The sequence below is a fragment of the Thecamonas trahens genome, assembly GCF_000142905.1.
Source record: "Thecamonas trahens ATCC 50062 unplaced genomic scaffold supercont1.28, whole genome shotgun sequence".
Taxonomy (NCBI): Eukaryota; order Apusomonadida; family Apusomonadidae; genus Thecamonas; species Thecamonas trahens.
The window spans coordinates 269,213-283,395 of record NW_013657652.1 but is presented as its reverse complement, the minus strand read 5'-3'; the positions used below and the strand labels follow the sequence as shown (position 1 = coordinate 283,395).

General features: G+C 64.9%; 5 protein-coding genes across 5 annotated transcripts in view; 2 read left to right on the top strand and 3 right to left on the bottom strand.

Annotated features, from left to right (window-relative positions):
- Positions 1–37: 37 nt before the first annotated feature.
- AMSG_06390 (uncharacterized protein) lies at positions 38–4,042 on the bottom strand (the record flags this gene model as incomplete). The annotated part of the gene is made up of 2 exons (XM_013901611.1): positions 38–3,508; positions 3,631–4,042. The coding sequence occupies 2 exons, from the start codon at positions 4,040–4,042 to the stop codon at positions 84–86; spliced, it is 3,837 nt and encodes a 1,278-aa protein (XP_013757065.1). The 3' UTR covers positions 38–83.
- A 1,635-nt stretch (positions 4,043–5,677) lies between these two features.
- Positions 5,678–6,760, top strand: AMSG_06388 (NEIL1 protein; the record flags this gene model as incomplete). Its single annotated transcript, XM_013901610.1, has 1 exon — positions 5,678–6,760. The coding sequence occupies one exon, from the start codon at positions 5,678–5,680 to the stop codon at positions 6,758–6,760; it is 1,083 nt and encodes a 360-aa protein (XP_013757064.1).
- Positions 6,761–6,823: 63 nt separating this feature from the next.
- On the bottom strand, positions 6,824–8,950 carry AMSG_11975 (uncharacterized protein; the record flags this gene model as incomplete). The annotated part of the gene is made up of 3 exons (XM_013901678.1): positions 6,824–7,160; positions 7,350–7,570; positions 7,644–8,950. The coding sequence occupies 3 exons, from the start codon at positions 8,948–8,950 to the stop codon at positions 6,874–6,876; spliced, it is 1,815 nt and encodes a 604-aa protein (XP_013757132.1). The 3' UTR covers positions 6,824–6,873.
- A 220-nt stretch (positions 8,951–9,170) lies between these two features.
- Positions 9,171–10,879, top strand: AMSG_06385 (uncharacterized protein; the record flags this gene model as incomplete). Its single annotated transcript, XM_013901609.1, has 2 exons — positions 9,171–10,747; positions 10,801–10,879. The coding sequence occupies 2 exons, from the start codon at positions 9,171–9,173 to the stop codon at positions 10,877–10,879; spliced, it is 1,656 nt and encodes a 551-aa protein (XP_013757063.1).
- AMSG_06384 (E3 ubiquitin-protein ligase UPL6) overlaps positions 10,814–14,183 on the bottom strand; it is a 3,666-nt gene continuing 296 nt past the window's right edge. Inside the window, exon 2 of the mRNA XM_013901608.1 lies at positions 10,814–14,125. Coding sequence (XP_013757062.1) covers positions 10,936–14,125 — 3,190 coding nt within the window. The 3' untranslated portion in view covers positions 10,814–10,935. The remainder of the gene's footprint in view (positions 14,126–14,183) is intronic.

Sequence of the window (14,183 nt, the reverse complement as noted above, 5' to 3'; positions counted from 1 at the left end):
ACACACACGCACACAGCCACAGCGTCCCACGATTGCCGAGCAACACCGAAATGGTTTAATAGTCACATCAGCCTGTGACGCACTCATGCAAACGTCTCGAGCTGGCCGCCAAACTGGGCGTCGAGCTGTGCTTCGTCCATCGTCGTGATCGAATGCATCTCGCTGGCCTCGACCCACGGCTGCTCCGAGACAAGCTCGCCCGACGAGCCGCCGCGCGAGAGGTCAACCTTCGACCCGACCATAGCATCGGTTGCCTCCCACTCTGGCGATGCAGTGACCCGGAACCGGATCACCCGCTCGGCGCCGTCGATCATCATAGCCCGCACCATCGACGGTGCGTGTGCCTGGTCGGTCACCGACCCGTCCACAAACGCCACAAACGATGACCACCATTTGTGCCAGCGCGACTGTCGCTCCATGTCCGTGTTCGACACCCGGCGCGCTCTGGCGTCAACGCCATCGCTGCAGTCGACCACGGCAAATGTCGCCACATAGTGCCCGGGCCGCGGCGCACGCATTACCACTGTGTGCAGCCGAAGGTCGGCCGAGACGTCGACGCGCTGTGCCTTGGGCTGCCACAGCGGCGACAGGTCGGCCGCCAAGCGGTCCTTGGACGCATCTGTGCGCCGAGTAATTACAGACTCGAGGAAGATCTCGCACACCAGCTGGACCGGCTTTTCCGACGCAAACGTCATCACAATCGACGAGCCCGCAACCTGCGAGCCACCTTCGTCCGGCTTCTGTGTGTGCGAGAGCAAGTGCAGCTCGGCATCAAAGAACGGCTGCCATACATCTAGCCGATCGACCACGTACCGCCCGACGAGCCCATGCTGAATGAGCCGGTACGTCTTGCGGATCTCGAGGATGATGCAGATGACAATGACCAAGACCGTGGCGCAGACAACTACAATAAGAACGACGCCAAGCAACGTCGCCGTCGCCGTCGACAGGTCGCCATCGGCGAGCGCGTAGCCAAACGCCACCGTGAGAACAAGCGTGGCGCACGAGAGCATGAGCACTTCCAGCCGGTTGATCCGCATCGTGGCGTACGGGTGGCTCTTGAGCTGAAGAATCAGCGAGGCAGAAACGACCAACATGGCGGTCACCACCTGGCCCACCACCGAGAACGAAAACACCACTTTGCCAAAGACGACGCCAAACTTGCGGCAGAGGACAGCAATCTCGAAAAAGTAAAACTGCGGCCGGTAGCGGAGGTAGAGGAGGCCGAACCGCGAGAGGTTCTTTCGCTTCCACAGGTTGAACCGCCGCCGGTAGAGGACAAACGCAACAGCTGCCGGCATAAAGAGCGAGAACATGATCATGGTGACGAGCGAGCCGGCAAGGAGCTTGTTCCACCTGCCCTCGTAACACCGAATCGATGGCTCGCGGTTCATCGTGTGCTTGCCATCGACCTGCTTGGTGCAAGGGAAGATCTCCAACGCGGTGTTGGTCACCAGCAGGTACATGACAAACATGGCCATGACCGCCGCGTTGGTGAACGCGTACTTCATCGACGCCTGCACAATCGGCGCCACGCCCCGGAGTTGCGCGTACAGCTTGTATGCTCCAAAGCCGATGAGGAACAAAGAAAGCAAAAACCACGGCGCGCAGAGCTTGATGATCCAAATGGTGGTGTACGCTTCCGACGAGTTGGAGACCAGACACTCGGGCTTGAACAGCTGCAGGTCAATGTTGGCCGCCGAGAGCACCTCAAAGAATCGCTGCGTCCAGCTTGGCCACTTGATGTTGAACGACGAGAGAATGGCAATGAGTTGCAAGTAGTTGAACCCGACCGAGGCCGCGGTAAAGAACGCCGTGTTCTTCCGGGCAAGCTTGACCAGGAGCAGGCAGAGAATGCCGCCAAGGAGCGCAATGCCGACAAAGATGTACGGAATCGACGACGGGCACTTTTCGCACACGCCTGTTTGCGGATTCTTGACCCAGCCGTCGAGGCAGAACGCACACCGTGTACCGCCGTGGCCGTCCCGGCAGAGCCCGCCGCGGAGGCAAACACGGGCCGGTGTGCACGGCTCAAAGACCGCCGCCGATAGCGGGAGACCAGGCACAGGATGGAACCCGTTGTCCGGAACAGGGCGCGCCGCGCCGCCGGTGCAGTAGCCACCAAACGGACACGGGAGGCATCCGGCCGACGCCGACGCCCACGTAGTACCACGCGGGCAGATCGTGCACGGCTGAGTCCCGTGCGACTGCGAGACATATCCGGGTGTGCACGGGAGACACGTCGGAACGCCGGCAAGCTCGCCGCCACCCTCGCCGGGCGGGCACCCGCAGGCGGTGGGCACGCTTGCGCCGGTCTCGCCGTCCGTCGTCTGGTTGCCCGGACACTGGAGGCAGACACCGGCGCCGACCACGTCCTTGAACGTGTTCTCCGGGCACGGGCTGCACGCAAAGATATCTGCCGCACCGGCGGCTCCCGTCGTCATTCCGAGGCCGCACGGCAGGCATCCCACCGCACCAGGCGACGGCTGGTACTCGCCGCGGGCGCAAAGCTCGCACCCTGTTGCACGTGGCTGAGTTGAGAACGAGCCCGGCGCGCACTGCTGGCATGGCGCGCCCATGCGTGCGCTTGGGTTGAACCGCCCGGGCGAGCACGGCGTGCACAAACCGCCGACGTCGGCCGGATTCACGCCCGAGCCGGCGAGACACGTCCGACAGTCGACCCCAGAGTTGTTCGGCGCGCAGGTCGTGCATCGATTGTCAGCCGAGTGGTCGTAGCGGTCGGCGTGGCACGCCACGCATGTGCCGGTGCCCAAAAAGCCAAACGAGGGCAGGCCAAAGAAGCACTCGACCGTCATGTTGCAGTGCGGGCCGTAGTAGGTAGTAACCTCGCATTGGTCGCAACTAGGTCCCGAGAGTCCCGAGCCGGACGAGCAGGTACAGTTGCCGGAACCTGTCAAGCCGTCGATGCACAGGGTCCCGTCGGCGCATGCACACAGGCCGCTGCAGTCGGCACCAAACCGCCCAGGCGCACACACCGCACACGCAGCAGCCGAGGTTGCGCCCTCGTCAAGCGTGGTAAAGCCTTCTGGACACGCCGTGCAGCTTCCGGCATTGAGCGAGTCCGAGTAGCTGCCAAGCGGACAGAGCTCACACTCGCCCGAGGTGGCGTTGCGAAAATAGCCATCCTTGCACACGCAGGCAGCTGCAGACGTCGAACTGTTGCCGACAGTTGTCTCTGTCACAAGATCGCACTCGTTGCACGACGTTGCGTCCGACAGCGCAGCCTTCCATGTCCCGATCGGACAGGCGGTGCAGATCTTGCTCGGTGGTCCAGGGTCGTCGAGGTAATCACCGGCAGGACAGACGCACTGCGCGAGCGAGGTGGCGCCAGCAGGAGAGTCGGTGCCGGCCGGGCACTCGGTGCAGATCTCATTACCAAAGCCGCTGCGGTAGGTGCCGGCGGCGCACTGGACGCACGGTTCGGTGGGCGTGGTTCGGCCAAAGCCGGCTGGGCACATGCAGTCGTCGAGCTCGTCTGCTCCAGAGCCTGACGTCGTGGCGCCGCTCCCAACATGCGGACATGCCACACATGGCGTGCCAAACTGAGAGTTGTCCCGATAGGTATCGCCATCACACGGCAGGCACGATGTTGTTCCTGTGTCGTAGTACGATCCGGCGAGACAAGAACTCCGCACCGAGAAAAGCGGTCAAAGTCGCTGCCTTCATCCTGGTCTGACGGCCACTGGCCGTACGGCCGAAAGAAGCCGGCTGCAGTCTGGCCAGGGTCCAGCTCAGTGATAGTGTAGCTGTTGAGAGCCGAGGAGGTCAGCGCAGCGAGAGGAGACATAGGCGAGGGCAACACCAGGTCAATGATGTAGCCCTCCAACGCCTCATTGCACCCACCAGCAACCAAGTTGGGCGTCCATGACATGGCAGCGACCGACGGCGTTGTTGCAGCCTCGTTCTGCACAGGGTCGTTCTGCAGGACGGGCGGAAGGTCGAAGCACGTGGCGGCGGCTGCCAGCCGAACAGTGGCAACCAGCAACGCCAATGACGCCAAACAGGCCAAGACACGCGACATGGGTTGGGAGAAAGGGGAGAAAGGGGAGAAAGAGGAGGAGGTTGACGAAGGAAGGAGGGTCACGGGTGGGGGGCAGTGGAGGGTAAGGGGAGAAGGGAGGAAGCGAGGGAGAGGGACGGGGGTGGGGGTAGGGGGTGGGGGGGTGGGGGGCGGGGGGGCGGGAGAGGTGGTGAAAAAGCGGTGAAGGAGAAGTGGAGATTAGTGGCACGGGAACAAACAAATTTGGCGACGAACATCGTGCGACCAATTCTGGTAGAGTTGGACGGAGGGATGGGATGTATTGAACCGTCAAGGTGCCACACTACACGCTACGGCGCGATGGCTGGAAGCGGTGTGCTTGTCGAGCTAGCCGAGGCGACGCCAGCGTTTGTCCTCTCCCCTCAGCACATCATTGTGGCGTGGTCGGGCGTGCTCGTCCTTGCGTATGCGCCGTTCCCGGACGCGGCACTGGGGCTCAAGGAGCGCCTGAGCGACGCTGTCCCAGGCCTACCACGCGAGTCGCCGGGCTCGAGCTGGCCCAAGACGACACTGGCGGCGCTGGCTGACGATGCGACACTGAGTGAGGCCCAGCTGGAGGCGCTGACTGAGGCCGGTGCGGCTGCCGCAGAGGCGCTAGCCGAGCTCAAGCTCGAGGTGACCGAGCTGGCGGCGGTGACGTACGGCAACCGGGCGCTGGCCCCCGAGGCCCGGCTGGCGAGCCTTCGGATGCCGCTGGGGCGTGGTGAAGCTGCCGACGGCACCGATGCTATGATGGTGTGCAGCGACGAGGCGCACGCGGCGCATGTGGCAAGCGTGGTGGCCGAGGCGACGGCGCCGGCCGCCGAGTACCTGGACAACGCTAGCCGAGCTGGCAACCGGGCGAGTCACTACACCGGCTCGGCGGTAGGTGCCACGCTGGTGGCCGATGTGGCGGCCATGGGCCCGCCCGATGCCGTCAGCGTCCTGCTGGCCATCATCGACGCGTTCCGCGACGAGGTCGACGCCGCCATGCCGGACGCCTACACATGGATGCCGACCGAGGCGCTGCATGTAACCCTCCGTGGTCTCGCGCCGTGAGCCCTCTCAACCGCTGTGCTGGGCGAGGGACTCGGTGACGTCCTCCATGATGTCGAGCCGGAACTAGGCGAAGGTTGTGGCCGGCCATGGGGCTGCCATGCGGCTGGGCGTCGGGAGGCCGCATCAGGATCGGGTTGAACCAGCTCATGTCGCTGGTCACTACCAGCAGGGACAATGAAGATGCGGTAGTCTGGCAGCACGGCCGCAACATCGGCCGCCGCCGCCACCAGCACCAGACCGTCGATCGCCACCACAGCGCGGGCTGGGTGAGCACGCCTGCCCGCGAATCGTAGCCAAAGGCCGCCACATCAGCCGACGGGTCGCTTGTCCGCAAGCACACCGCCAGCGAATAGTTATCCCATGTCGGCGCCGGGTAGCCGGTGCAGAGTGACCATCGTCCGCGGAAGGCGGAGCATCTATGCCCGCACTTGAGCCGGAACGACGAGAGCAACAGGTCCGCCGACTCGGCTGCCAGCAGCTTTGCTCCACCAGTGGCAAAGGCTGAGAACAGCCATCGTGTCCAGCATCTGTCGTAGGCACGAGTCGCCGCAAGAGGGATACGAGTCGCCGCACCGAGCCATGCCGGAGCATGCCGAGATCTACGCCATGTCGCAGACCATCAACCGGTGGGCGGTGCGGACCCGAGTGGTGGCGCTGACCAAGTCGCCGGTCCACAAGTCGCCTGCGCCGCTCTTGCCGCTGCGGCCGGGCACGGCGTCCGGCTGCGTCGTAGCCGCTGTCTCACGCGGCAAGGAACTGCTGCTTGCTGCCGCACCGACGCGCTCGCTGCTAGGCAAGGTAGTGGCGGCGACGGCGGCAGCCGAGGCGGAGCTGGGGCCGGCACCGTCGACGGCTGCGCTGGCCGCTGCGGGTGTGCGCGACGAGCTGATTGCCGCACTGGCCGCCGCATCCGGCAAGGATGGTCTGGTGCTGGTGGTCGGCATGGGCATGACCGGGACGTGGAAGGTTGTTGAGCCGGGCGAGGAGATGCCGCGCCATGCGCACCTGCGTTTCGAGGGGGACGATGGCTCGGTCCTGGTGTTCGAGGATATGCGCCGGCTGTCGCGGTGGCGGTGCCACGCCGCCGGTGAGGCCAAGGCCACATGGACCGCCGGGCGCGGGCCTGATCCGCTTCGCGAGCCCGCCGCCTTTGCGGCGAACATAGAGCGCGGCCGCGGGACCGCAGCATTTGGCAAGATGCTCTGCGACGCGCTGCTCAACCAGCGGTACTTTAACGGCATCGGCAACTACTTGCGCGCCGAGATCATGCACCGCGCCGGTCTCTCGCCGTTCATCACCCTCGACGAAGCGCTGGAGCTGCCGCAGGGCGGGCAGATGCTCAAGCTCGTCGCCTCTATCCCGCACGAGGTCATGCAGCTTGCCGAGGCGTACGAGCCGGCCAAGGCGAAAGAAGGCGCGTTTGCTGCGTGGCTGACGGCCTACGGTAAGCTGGAGAGCGTACGTGACAAGGCTGCACGCACCGTCTGGTTTGACGCCACCCAACACAAGGTGCCGAGCGCGATGCGCGCCACGCTGGGCAAGGGCAGGGTCCGCGGCATCGAGTCGCGGAGCAAAGCCAAGTCCAAGCCCAAGACGGCACAGGCCAAGCCCAAGGCAGCAAAGGCCAAGCTCAAGGCGGCAAACCGCAAGGGGGATAGATAGAACACAAATGTAGACAGGCCAGATCCCCGCAGCGGAAGCAACTTTATGATCATCCATCATAGAGGCGGGTGACAGACGAGGCGGACGAGACGCGATGGAGCTCGGGGGGCAAGTCAGAAGTGGGCCGGGTACTCGCGCGGCTTGATCTCGGTGGGAGAGTCCTTGCGCCAGACCTCGACGGTGTCGTTCTTGACGCCATCGAGCGAGTTGGTGGCCGTGTACGAGGTGGCAGTGCCAGTCCCGTTGGGCGTGTGCTCGGCCTCGAAGAACTTGCGCTCGACAACCGCGCCAGCCGACGGCGGCGTGTCCTTCATCTGGCACATCCACGAGTGCCACTCGGCCGGCACCGCTGTCGCCTCCATCTCGGCCGGGTTGCCGTACAGCACGTAGCGGTTCTTGCCTACACCCACACTCGGTACACGCAGTGAGTCGACATCTTTGGCGGGCATGCTTCGCCCGTGGGGAGAGAGCGGAGGGGAGAGAGCGGAGGGGAGGGGGGAGGGGCGGTGGCTGCGGGTCGAGGCGGGGGTGGAGGGGAGGCCATGGGTGGGCAGGGCGGCAAGTGCCCTCGCGCTGCGGTGGTACCTACCATACAAGTCCTCCAGGTCCTCGTAGTACTCGTTACCGAACTGGTCCTTGCCCACAAAGCGTCCTCCCTTGACCGTGCCTGAGTAGTACAGCTCCTTGAGCGAGCGGGGCAGCCCCTTGCGGAGCATGTTGCGCGCAATGCTCAAGGCGTTCATGTTGGTCTCAGCGACAAATGTGCCGTTCCGCCGTCGCCCGGTCGCCGACTCCCGTCCGCACTCGGCTCTCGGTGGCTCTCTCCACCCGCACTCGGCCGTCTGCCGCGCCACGATGCAGAAATCACTTTATTCACTCGGACAATGCTGGTGCAGCAACGAGAGTCGCAGCGGCAGCGGCGGGGTCGAGTGCAGACGCGAGTGCAAGACCACCCTTGCCAGGCTCACTGGCGATCTGATCGCTTGGCTCGGTGACGCTGGCGGCTCCGGGGTTCGGCAAAGGCGCGGTGAGCTGGACCACGCCCCACTGCGGCTCATCGGTGTGGGTGTAGAGCGCCGAAGGAAGGAAGCGGCCGTAGTTCTCGAAAAATAGCGCGCGCGCTTCCCGCTCCTCGGTGGCCATGGCAGCGAGGGTGGTGTTGACAGAGGCGATGTAGTCGTGAAGGCGGGTGTGCGCAGCGTGCCTTCGTAGCGCCTCGGTCCCGAGCTCGGCGTAGGCCTCGGCAAAGGCGGTGTACCATGCCGTGAGATGGTGCAGCTCAGAGTAAGTGGCGATGAGCTTCTGCAGACCGTCCGAGAACTGAAACTCGAGATTGTCGAGCAGCGCGATTTTGGAGGCGAGCTCAGGCTCGAGGTCGACCAGGGCGGCGGCGAGCTCGACCCCTGCAGTGAAGACCGAGGCCTGTGAAGCGTGAATGCGCTCAAGCGAGGCCTTGGCTGAGAGCACCGTGTGGTGGGCCTCGTACATGGCAAGAACGGTTTCGGAGACCTTGGCGTGCGAGGCCTTGGCGGCGTCGCCGGTCAGCGGGGCATCGGGCGCAGAGACGGCGGCGAGGTGCTCGTTGACGGTGAGCTCGCCGGCCGCAAGCGTCGCCGCAGCCGCGTCCATGGCGGCCAGCAGCGTCCGCATCTCGGGCCCGGTCTTGCGCGGGTACTCGGTGGCCCAGCGCGTGTACGAATCCTCCAGGGCTCGGACGCACGAGACGTGCTTGCCCTGCACCACCCGCAGGTTCTGCTTGAGAAAGACATACAGCCGGCGCAAGTGTGCAAAGTGAACGTCCAGATCGCCGAGCAAGCCATAGACCGAGTCCGAGTCGACAAAGTCGAAGAGCGAGGCGAGGCCAGGCCCGGCTGTGTGGCCGTCCTCCAGCTTGGTCGCCGCCAGATCCTGCAGTACGGTCTCCAACTCGCCACGGATGGTGGTGACGAGTTCGGCAAAGGTGGCCAGCGTCGCCTCCATGTCGCCGACCGAGTGCCCGTAGTGGATCATGACGTGGAGCACGGCCTGTGTGCCTTGAGAGAGCCGGGAGAAGACATCGTGGAGCGGAGCGTTGCGTGCCGCCACCTGACCAGCCACCTCTTCGCCCTCTGTCTTTGCCTTCCCAGCCAGTGCCGCGTAATGGCTCGCCAGCTTGTGCGCCTGGCGCGCCTTGTCGACCACTCTGGGCATGTGTGGAGGAGGGGGGAGGGGGGGAGGGGGAGGAGAGGAGGAGACGGTGGAGCCCGGAGTGTGGGTGCGGTGCGGTACGGTGTAATGTGGTCGGTGCGGGTACGACGCTGTGTCGCGCAAGTGTCGGCCGCCTGTCCTCCGACAGCCATTCCTTCCTCCATTCCTTCCAGCCCACCCCTCCAGCCCTCCTGCCCACACCCCTCACCACTCCTCCGGACACATGGCATGCCTCCAGGACGCAGCTATGGCTGCCATCGCCGCCACCTTTCGGGAGGGTGGCCCAGCTTCGCGGTCTATGGCTACCGCTATGGCCGTCCCCGGGGCGCTCACCGCGGACGTCGCCGCCCGTCTTGTCGAGTGGGCTGCCGCGCGCCGCGTGCTCTCTCTGCCGCTGCTCGAGGCTGTGATCGCCACCGCGCTCCCGCTGCAGTCTCTGGTCATAACGCCGCACCTTCTTGATGCGCCACTCACTGCAGCTTCGCACGCCGCCACAACAACGTGGATGTACTCGGGCGCGCCGTCGCCGAACCCTGCGACGGCCGCTGCGCCGCGCCTCGCCGATGCGCTGCTCTCGCTCCGCAGCGTCGCGCATCTCTCGCTCGCCAACATTGACGCGACTCATGGCGGTGTTGGCCGTGTTTTAGCCGCGATTCTGGCGTCGCCGGCTGCGCCAGGCCTCGTCTCGCTCGACATCTCGTTCTCAGACTTGGGTCCCGCTCTCTTTCATGCTGCTGCTGCTGCTGCTGCTACTGACACGCCGCTGACGGCACTCCGCTCGCTCCGCTTGTACTACTGCTCGGATTTAGCCGAAGACCAGCTGGCAGCGCTCCTCAAGCTCGCGCCCCATCTCGTGGCACTCGATCTCGGATATTCGGCCGATGTAAGTCTGGCCTCGCTACTGGTGTCGCGGCTGGAGCGCGCGCCCGACAGTGCAATCGCCCGTGTCGTCCGCCAGCTGGAGTGCCTCTCACTGTGCGGCCTCGAACTGACCGACGCCATCAACTGTGTTTGTGACGAGCCTGTCGGTGACGTGGCCACCATCGTCAAGCTGGTGCAGCGCGCCCCGGCGCTCACCTCGCTCTCGCTCGGTGGCATTCGCTATCTTGACGTCGCCGGTGCGTCTGCCATTGTCGCCGCCACACACGCTCCGCTCTCCTCGCTCTCGCTGGCGTCATCGTTTGTCCAGCTCTTGCCGGACTCGCCACTCGCTTCAAGCTCCCTCGCCCATCTCACTGCTCTCGAGCTCCGCGCTATCGCATGGATCGACGATGCCTGGCTGGTGGCTTGGGCGGACGAGATGGCTGCCGCCGGCGGTTGCCTCACAACACTCGGCCTGGCCAACACTAGCGTATGTTCGGAAGGTGTCGCAGCCATCGCTGCGGTCTCGCCGCGGCTAGAGAAACTTGATCTCGGATGGAGCGAGGTCGACGACGCCGCGCTCGACGCGCTCGCGCACGGCTGTCCGCACCTTAGCATGCTGCGACTGCGATGCTGTGAAGAGGTGACATCGCCGGCACTGACTGCACTGGTGGCGGCAGCGCAAGAGCTTGTTGTCCTCGATCTGGCGCGGATGAGCGCCGTGACCGACGAGGTGCTCGCCTCGATAGCGCCGTCATGCACCCGGCTCGACGTCTCGTGGGCAAACGAGGTGACTGATGTCGGCGTCGCGGCGCTTGTTCAGCGGTGCCAGGGCATGCGCATTATCTCGCTGCAGGGCTGCAAGCAGGTTACGCTCGCCGGCATGGGCCCGTCGCTCCGCACAGGCTGGCAGGACCTCGTCGCGCTCGATGTCTCCTGGTGCGACTACGTGCTCGACGACGAGATGCGCGAGCTGGTGGCCACCTTTGCAGCGTACCCGCCCCTGCGGATCATCTTTTACCACGAGACCGATTGCGAGGGCAATCCGCAGACGCTCATGTCGTGGGGTGAGGTCGGGAGCCAATGGGATTCAGAGTGGCCTCGGCTGGTCGGCTGATGCGCGGCGTTTAGCTGAGGTCAAAGCCAGCCTTGGTCGAGACCGCGTACGAGAGCTTGGCGCGGAGCAGCTCGACGTCACCGTAGTCGGGGAGCTTGAGTAGGTGCATGCAGGTTGCCGCCGTCGGCAGGCGCGAGGTATCGGTGCCTGCGCGGTGAATGCAAAACTTGGGCCGGAGCTCGCCAAAGCCGAGAAGAGGCGGCCGCGAGCACGAGGTGGCGAACATGAGGAGGTCTGACTGCTCTTCGGGCGTCATGTCGGCAACAACCATCCAAAAGGCCAGGACCGTTGGCGAAGACGGTGTGTACCCGCCCGAGTACTGGGTGTGGGCCGCCCAGTCGGCGACGTCGACGCCAGCCTCGGAGCCCGAGAGCAGCATCTGGACCTCGTGCGGTGCAAACATGGTGAGCCACGTCTGCGGGACGACCGAGGCCATACCAGCCATGAATGCCGCACTTTGCCGCGCGATCGAGCTGTTGAGCTTGTACTGCGCCACAAGGTACACATACTTGCTCCGGTTCGAGCCGTCGACCGCCACACTAGCTCCGTTGGGCACAAGCTCGATCGAAGTGTTGAGCTCGAGCTGCGGGACAGCGTCGGTGAGCTCAAAAGTGATGCCCCAGTCGGCGACTTCTGACGCCGGCTCATGGTACTTGAGCTTCATCAGCGAAGCATGGAGCTCGGCATCGAGCGAGGCGAGGTCGTAGACGTGGTTGGAAAAGCCCAGCATCTTGCGGACGAAAAAGTCGGCGAGCGGGAGCTCGACAAGGACCCCGTCGTACAACGCCTTGCCGACAACGGCGCCAAGGAATGAAAACAGGTCCAGGTGGTTGGCGGCAAAGTACGACGAGTGCGGGTTCGGGTAGAGCCGATGCGAGGTCGGCGTCTCACAGAAGAGCCCATAGTTGGGATCAAACGCCGCCTTGACCAGGTGGTTCATAAACTCCTTGAACAGGCCGCCGCCGTCGACTCCGGCCTCCAGCTCGCCGTTGACATCAACAAACTGGATCTTGAGCGCGTCGCGGACGCCATCTCCGAGCCGCGCAAACCCGTCGTAGCCGTCCTGCACAAGATGGTCGCGTCGAACGGAGAACGTGTGCCGTTGCGGAATCCGTGACATCGCGTCGGCGTGGACGAGGTGTCGGAAAACGACGACCCGGTCATCAAATGAGACTGCGTACGGCATAACCGACAGCAGTGCCTCGGTGGCGCCGACTCGTGGGTTGCTCAGCACCTCGCGGACCGGCCGTTTGACATAGTCGAGCGCAGTGCTAGTGCTGGCGCTTGTGCGAAACAGACGCGCCCATGGCTCGGCTTCGTCGGCTGAGGCGTGCTCCTGTACAAACTGGGCCGCAAACGCGCCGCGAGAGAGCGTGTCCGCCGTCCAGAATCCGCCGTCGCTCGACGTAAAGTGGATCCGCGAGTCGCGCCGCACAAGGTCGTCCAGCACCTTGGAACCGACCTCGAGAGCCGCCACCTCGGCGTCACTGCTGGGCTTCCCGCTCGAGTTGAGCAGCTTATGGAAGAGGACAAGTTTGAGACTGCCTGCAAGCTCCAGTGTCTGCCGAGTCGACAACAGCGTTGCCGCAAAGCGCTCGTCCGCAAAAGCCTCATCGTCGACGCTCAGCAGCGCAAAGTGCACAAGCTCGCAAAGAAACAAGAGGAGCGGGAAGAGCGGCTGGAACGCATCGCCAACAGCCGCGCCACCGCACACCTGTGCCGCGTAGTCAGCCAGCGTCGCTGGCACAGCCGGCGTGGCGTGGGTGATGAGCTCCCACAGCTGCGGGATGAGCGGCGCCGAGAAGCAGAGCGTGTGCAGGAGCGCGATGCGGTCGTCAGGCCAGAGGCGAACAAACGCCACAATCCACACTGCCAGCTGCGACATGGTCTTGGCTGCACCAGCGGCCTCAATGAGTGCCTGGACGTGCGCTGGGGAGAGGAGTGCGTGGAGGACGGCTGCGTCGAGAAGATCGACCGGCGCCAGCGCTGCCAGTGTCGACTCGCTACCGCTGATCACCTCCATCGGTGCCAGCTCGGACGGCCCCGCGCCGTTGTCTGAGTCAGAGTCGGAATCAGAGTTAGAGCTGGTCCCACGGGTGCGTGGGCGGAGAGGCTTGAGCGTTCGGGCGGTCGGGAAGAGGTCGGCACGGACGCTGGCAACAAGACCGTGTGTGAGTGTGAGGTAGCCACCGAGGCCATCAGCCGATAGGCCCGCCAGCGTCTCGGCCGAGAGCAGAGCCGCCAAGTTGGCGACGAGATGCTGCGCACCAGCCGAGGCCGGGGCGCGCGCCAGCGCAGCATGCAGCGCATCTCGGCAAGTCGGCGAGCCTAGGACTGCCAATTTGGCCCCACCGTCGGCGGCGACAAGGCTCGAGATGTGGTTGGTGAGTGCCGGTGGGAGCCGCGCGGTCAGCGCAGGCACCGCGAGCACGTGTGTGGCAAGCAGGACGGCCCCAGCCTCTTGATCTGCCGCTGAGAGTGGGTAGGCCCACGACCAGGCGAGAACACCGAGCCCGATGGAGAGCGGCAGTTGAACGGCCGACACTGGGGTGTAGAGCGATGTCACTGGCGCCGCCAACACAGCCTCCAGCGAAAGCTCGTCGCTGGCAAGAAGCCCCGCCGGGTGCAGCTCAGTCAGCTCTGCCAGCGACTTGCCAACAAGCGCCGGAAAGGCTGGCGCAGCTACAAAAGCGGCAGCGAGGCGGCCACAGGCCGCGCGCAAATCAGCCGAGGTGTCAGCGAGCAGCGGCGCGCTCTCGCAGAGCCGTGCGAGGGTGAGGATGGCCTGGACACCCGAACACTTCGGATCAAGACTATGCAACGTAGCTACCACCCAACGCGCGAGACAGGCGAGGCGGGCAAAGAGCAGGTCGCGCGTGGTGTCATCGAGCGCGTAGCTCGCGAGCGAGACCTCGGGTCGGGGAAGGGTCATAGACTTGACGACCTTGAGGGCAAGGATGTGGGCGTACGGCGCCACGCGTTCGCCTGACGCGCCTGCCGCCAAAGCAAATGCGCCCAGCGCCCGGAAGAGCACCTGCGGGGGCGGCATCGAGCTCTCGGCCAGCTCGGCGAGCGTGTGGGCCAGCTCGGCAGCGGCGGCGTCGCGTGCGGCGCCGAGCTCGGCCGTCAGCCGCAGAAAGGCGACAATGCGCGTGGCAGCCTCGTGCTCTCTGCGCTTCTGGGCCCGTTCCTTGCGAGCTCTGTAGACACACCGGGTCCGGGTCGTGGTGATGGTGAGCTAAGGGGAGGACGGGGGTT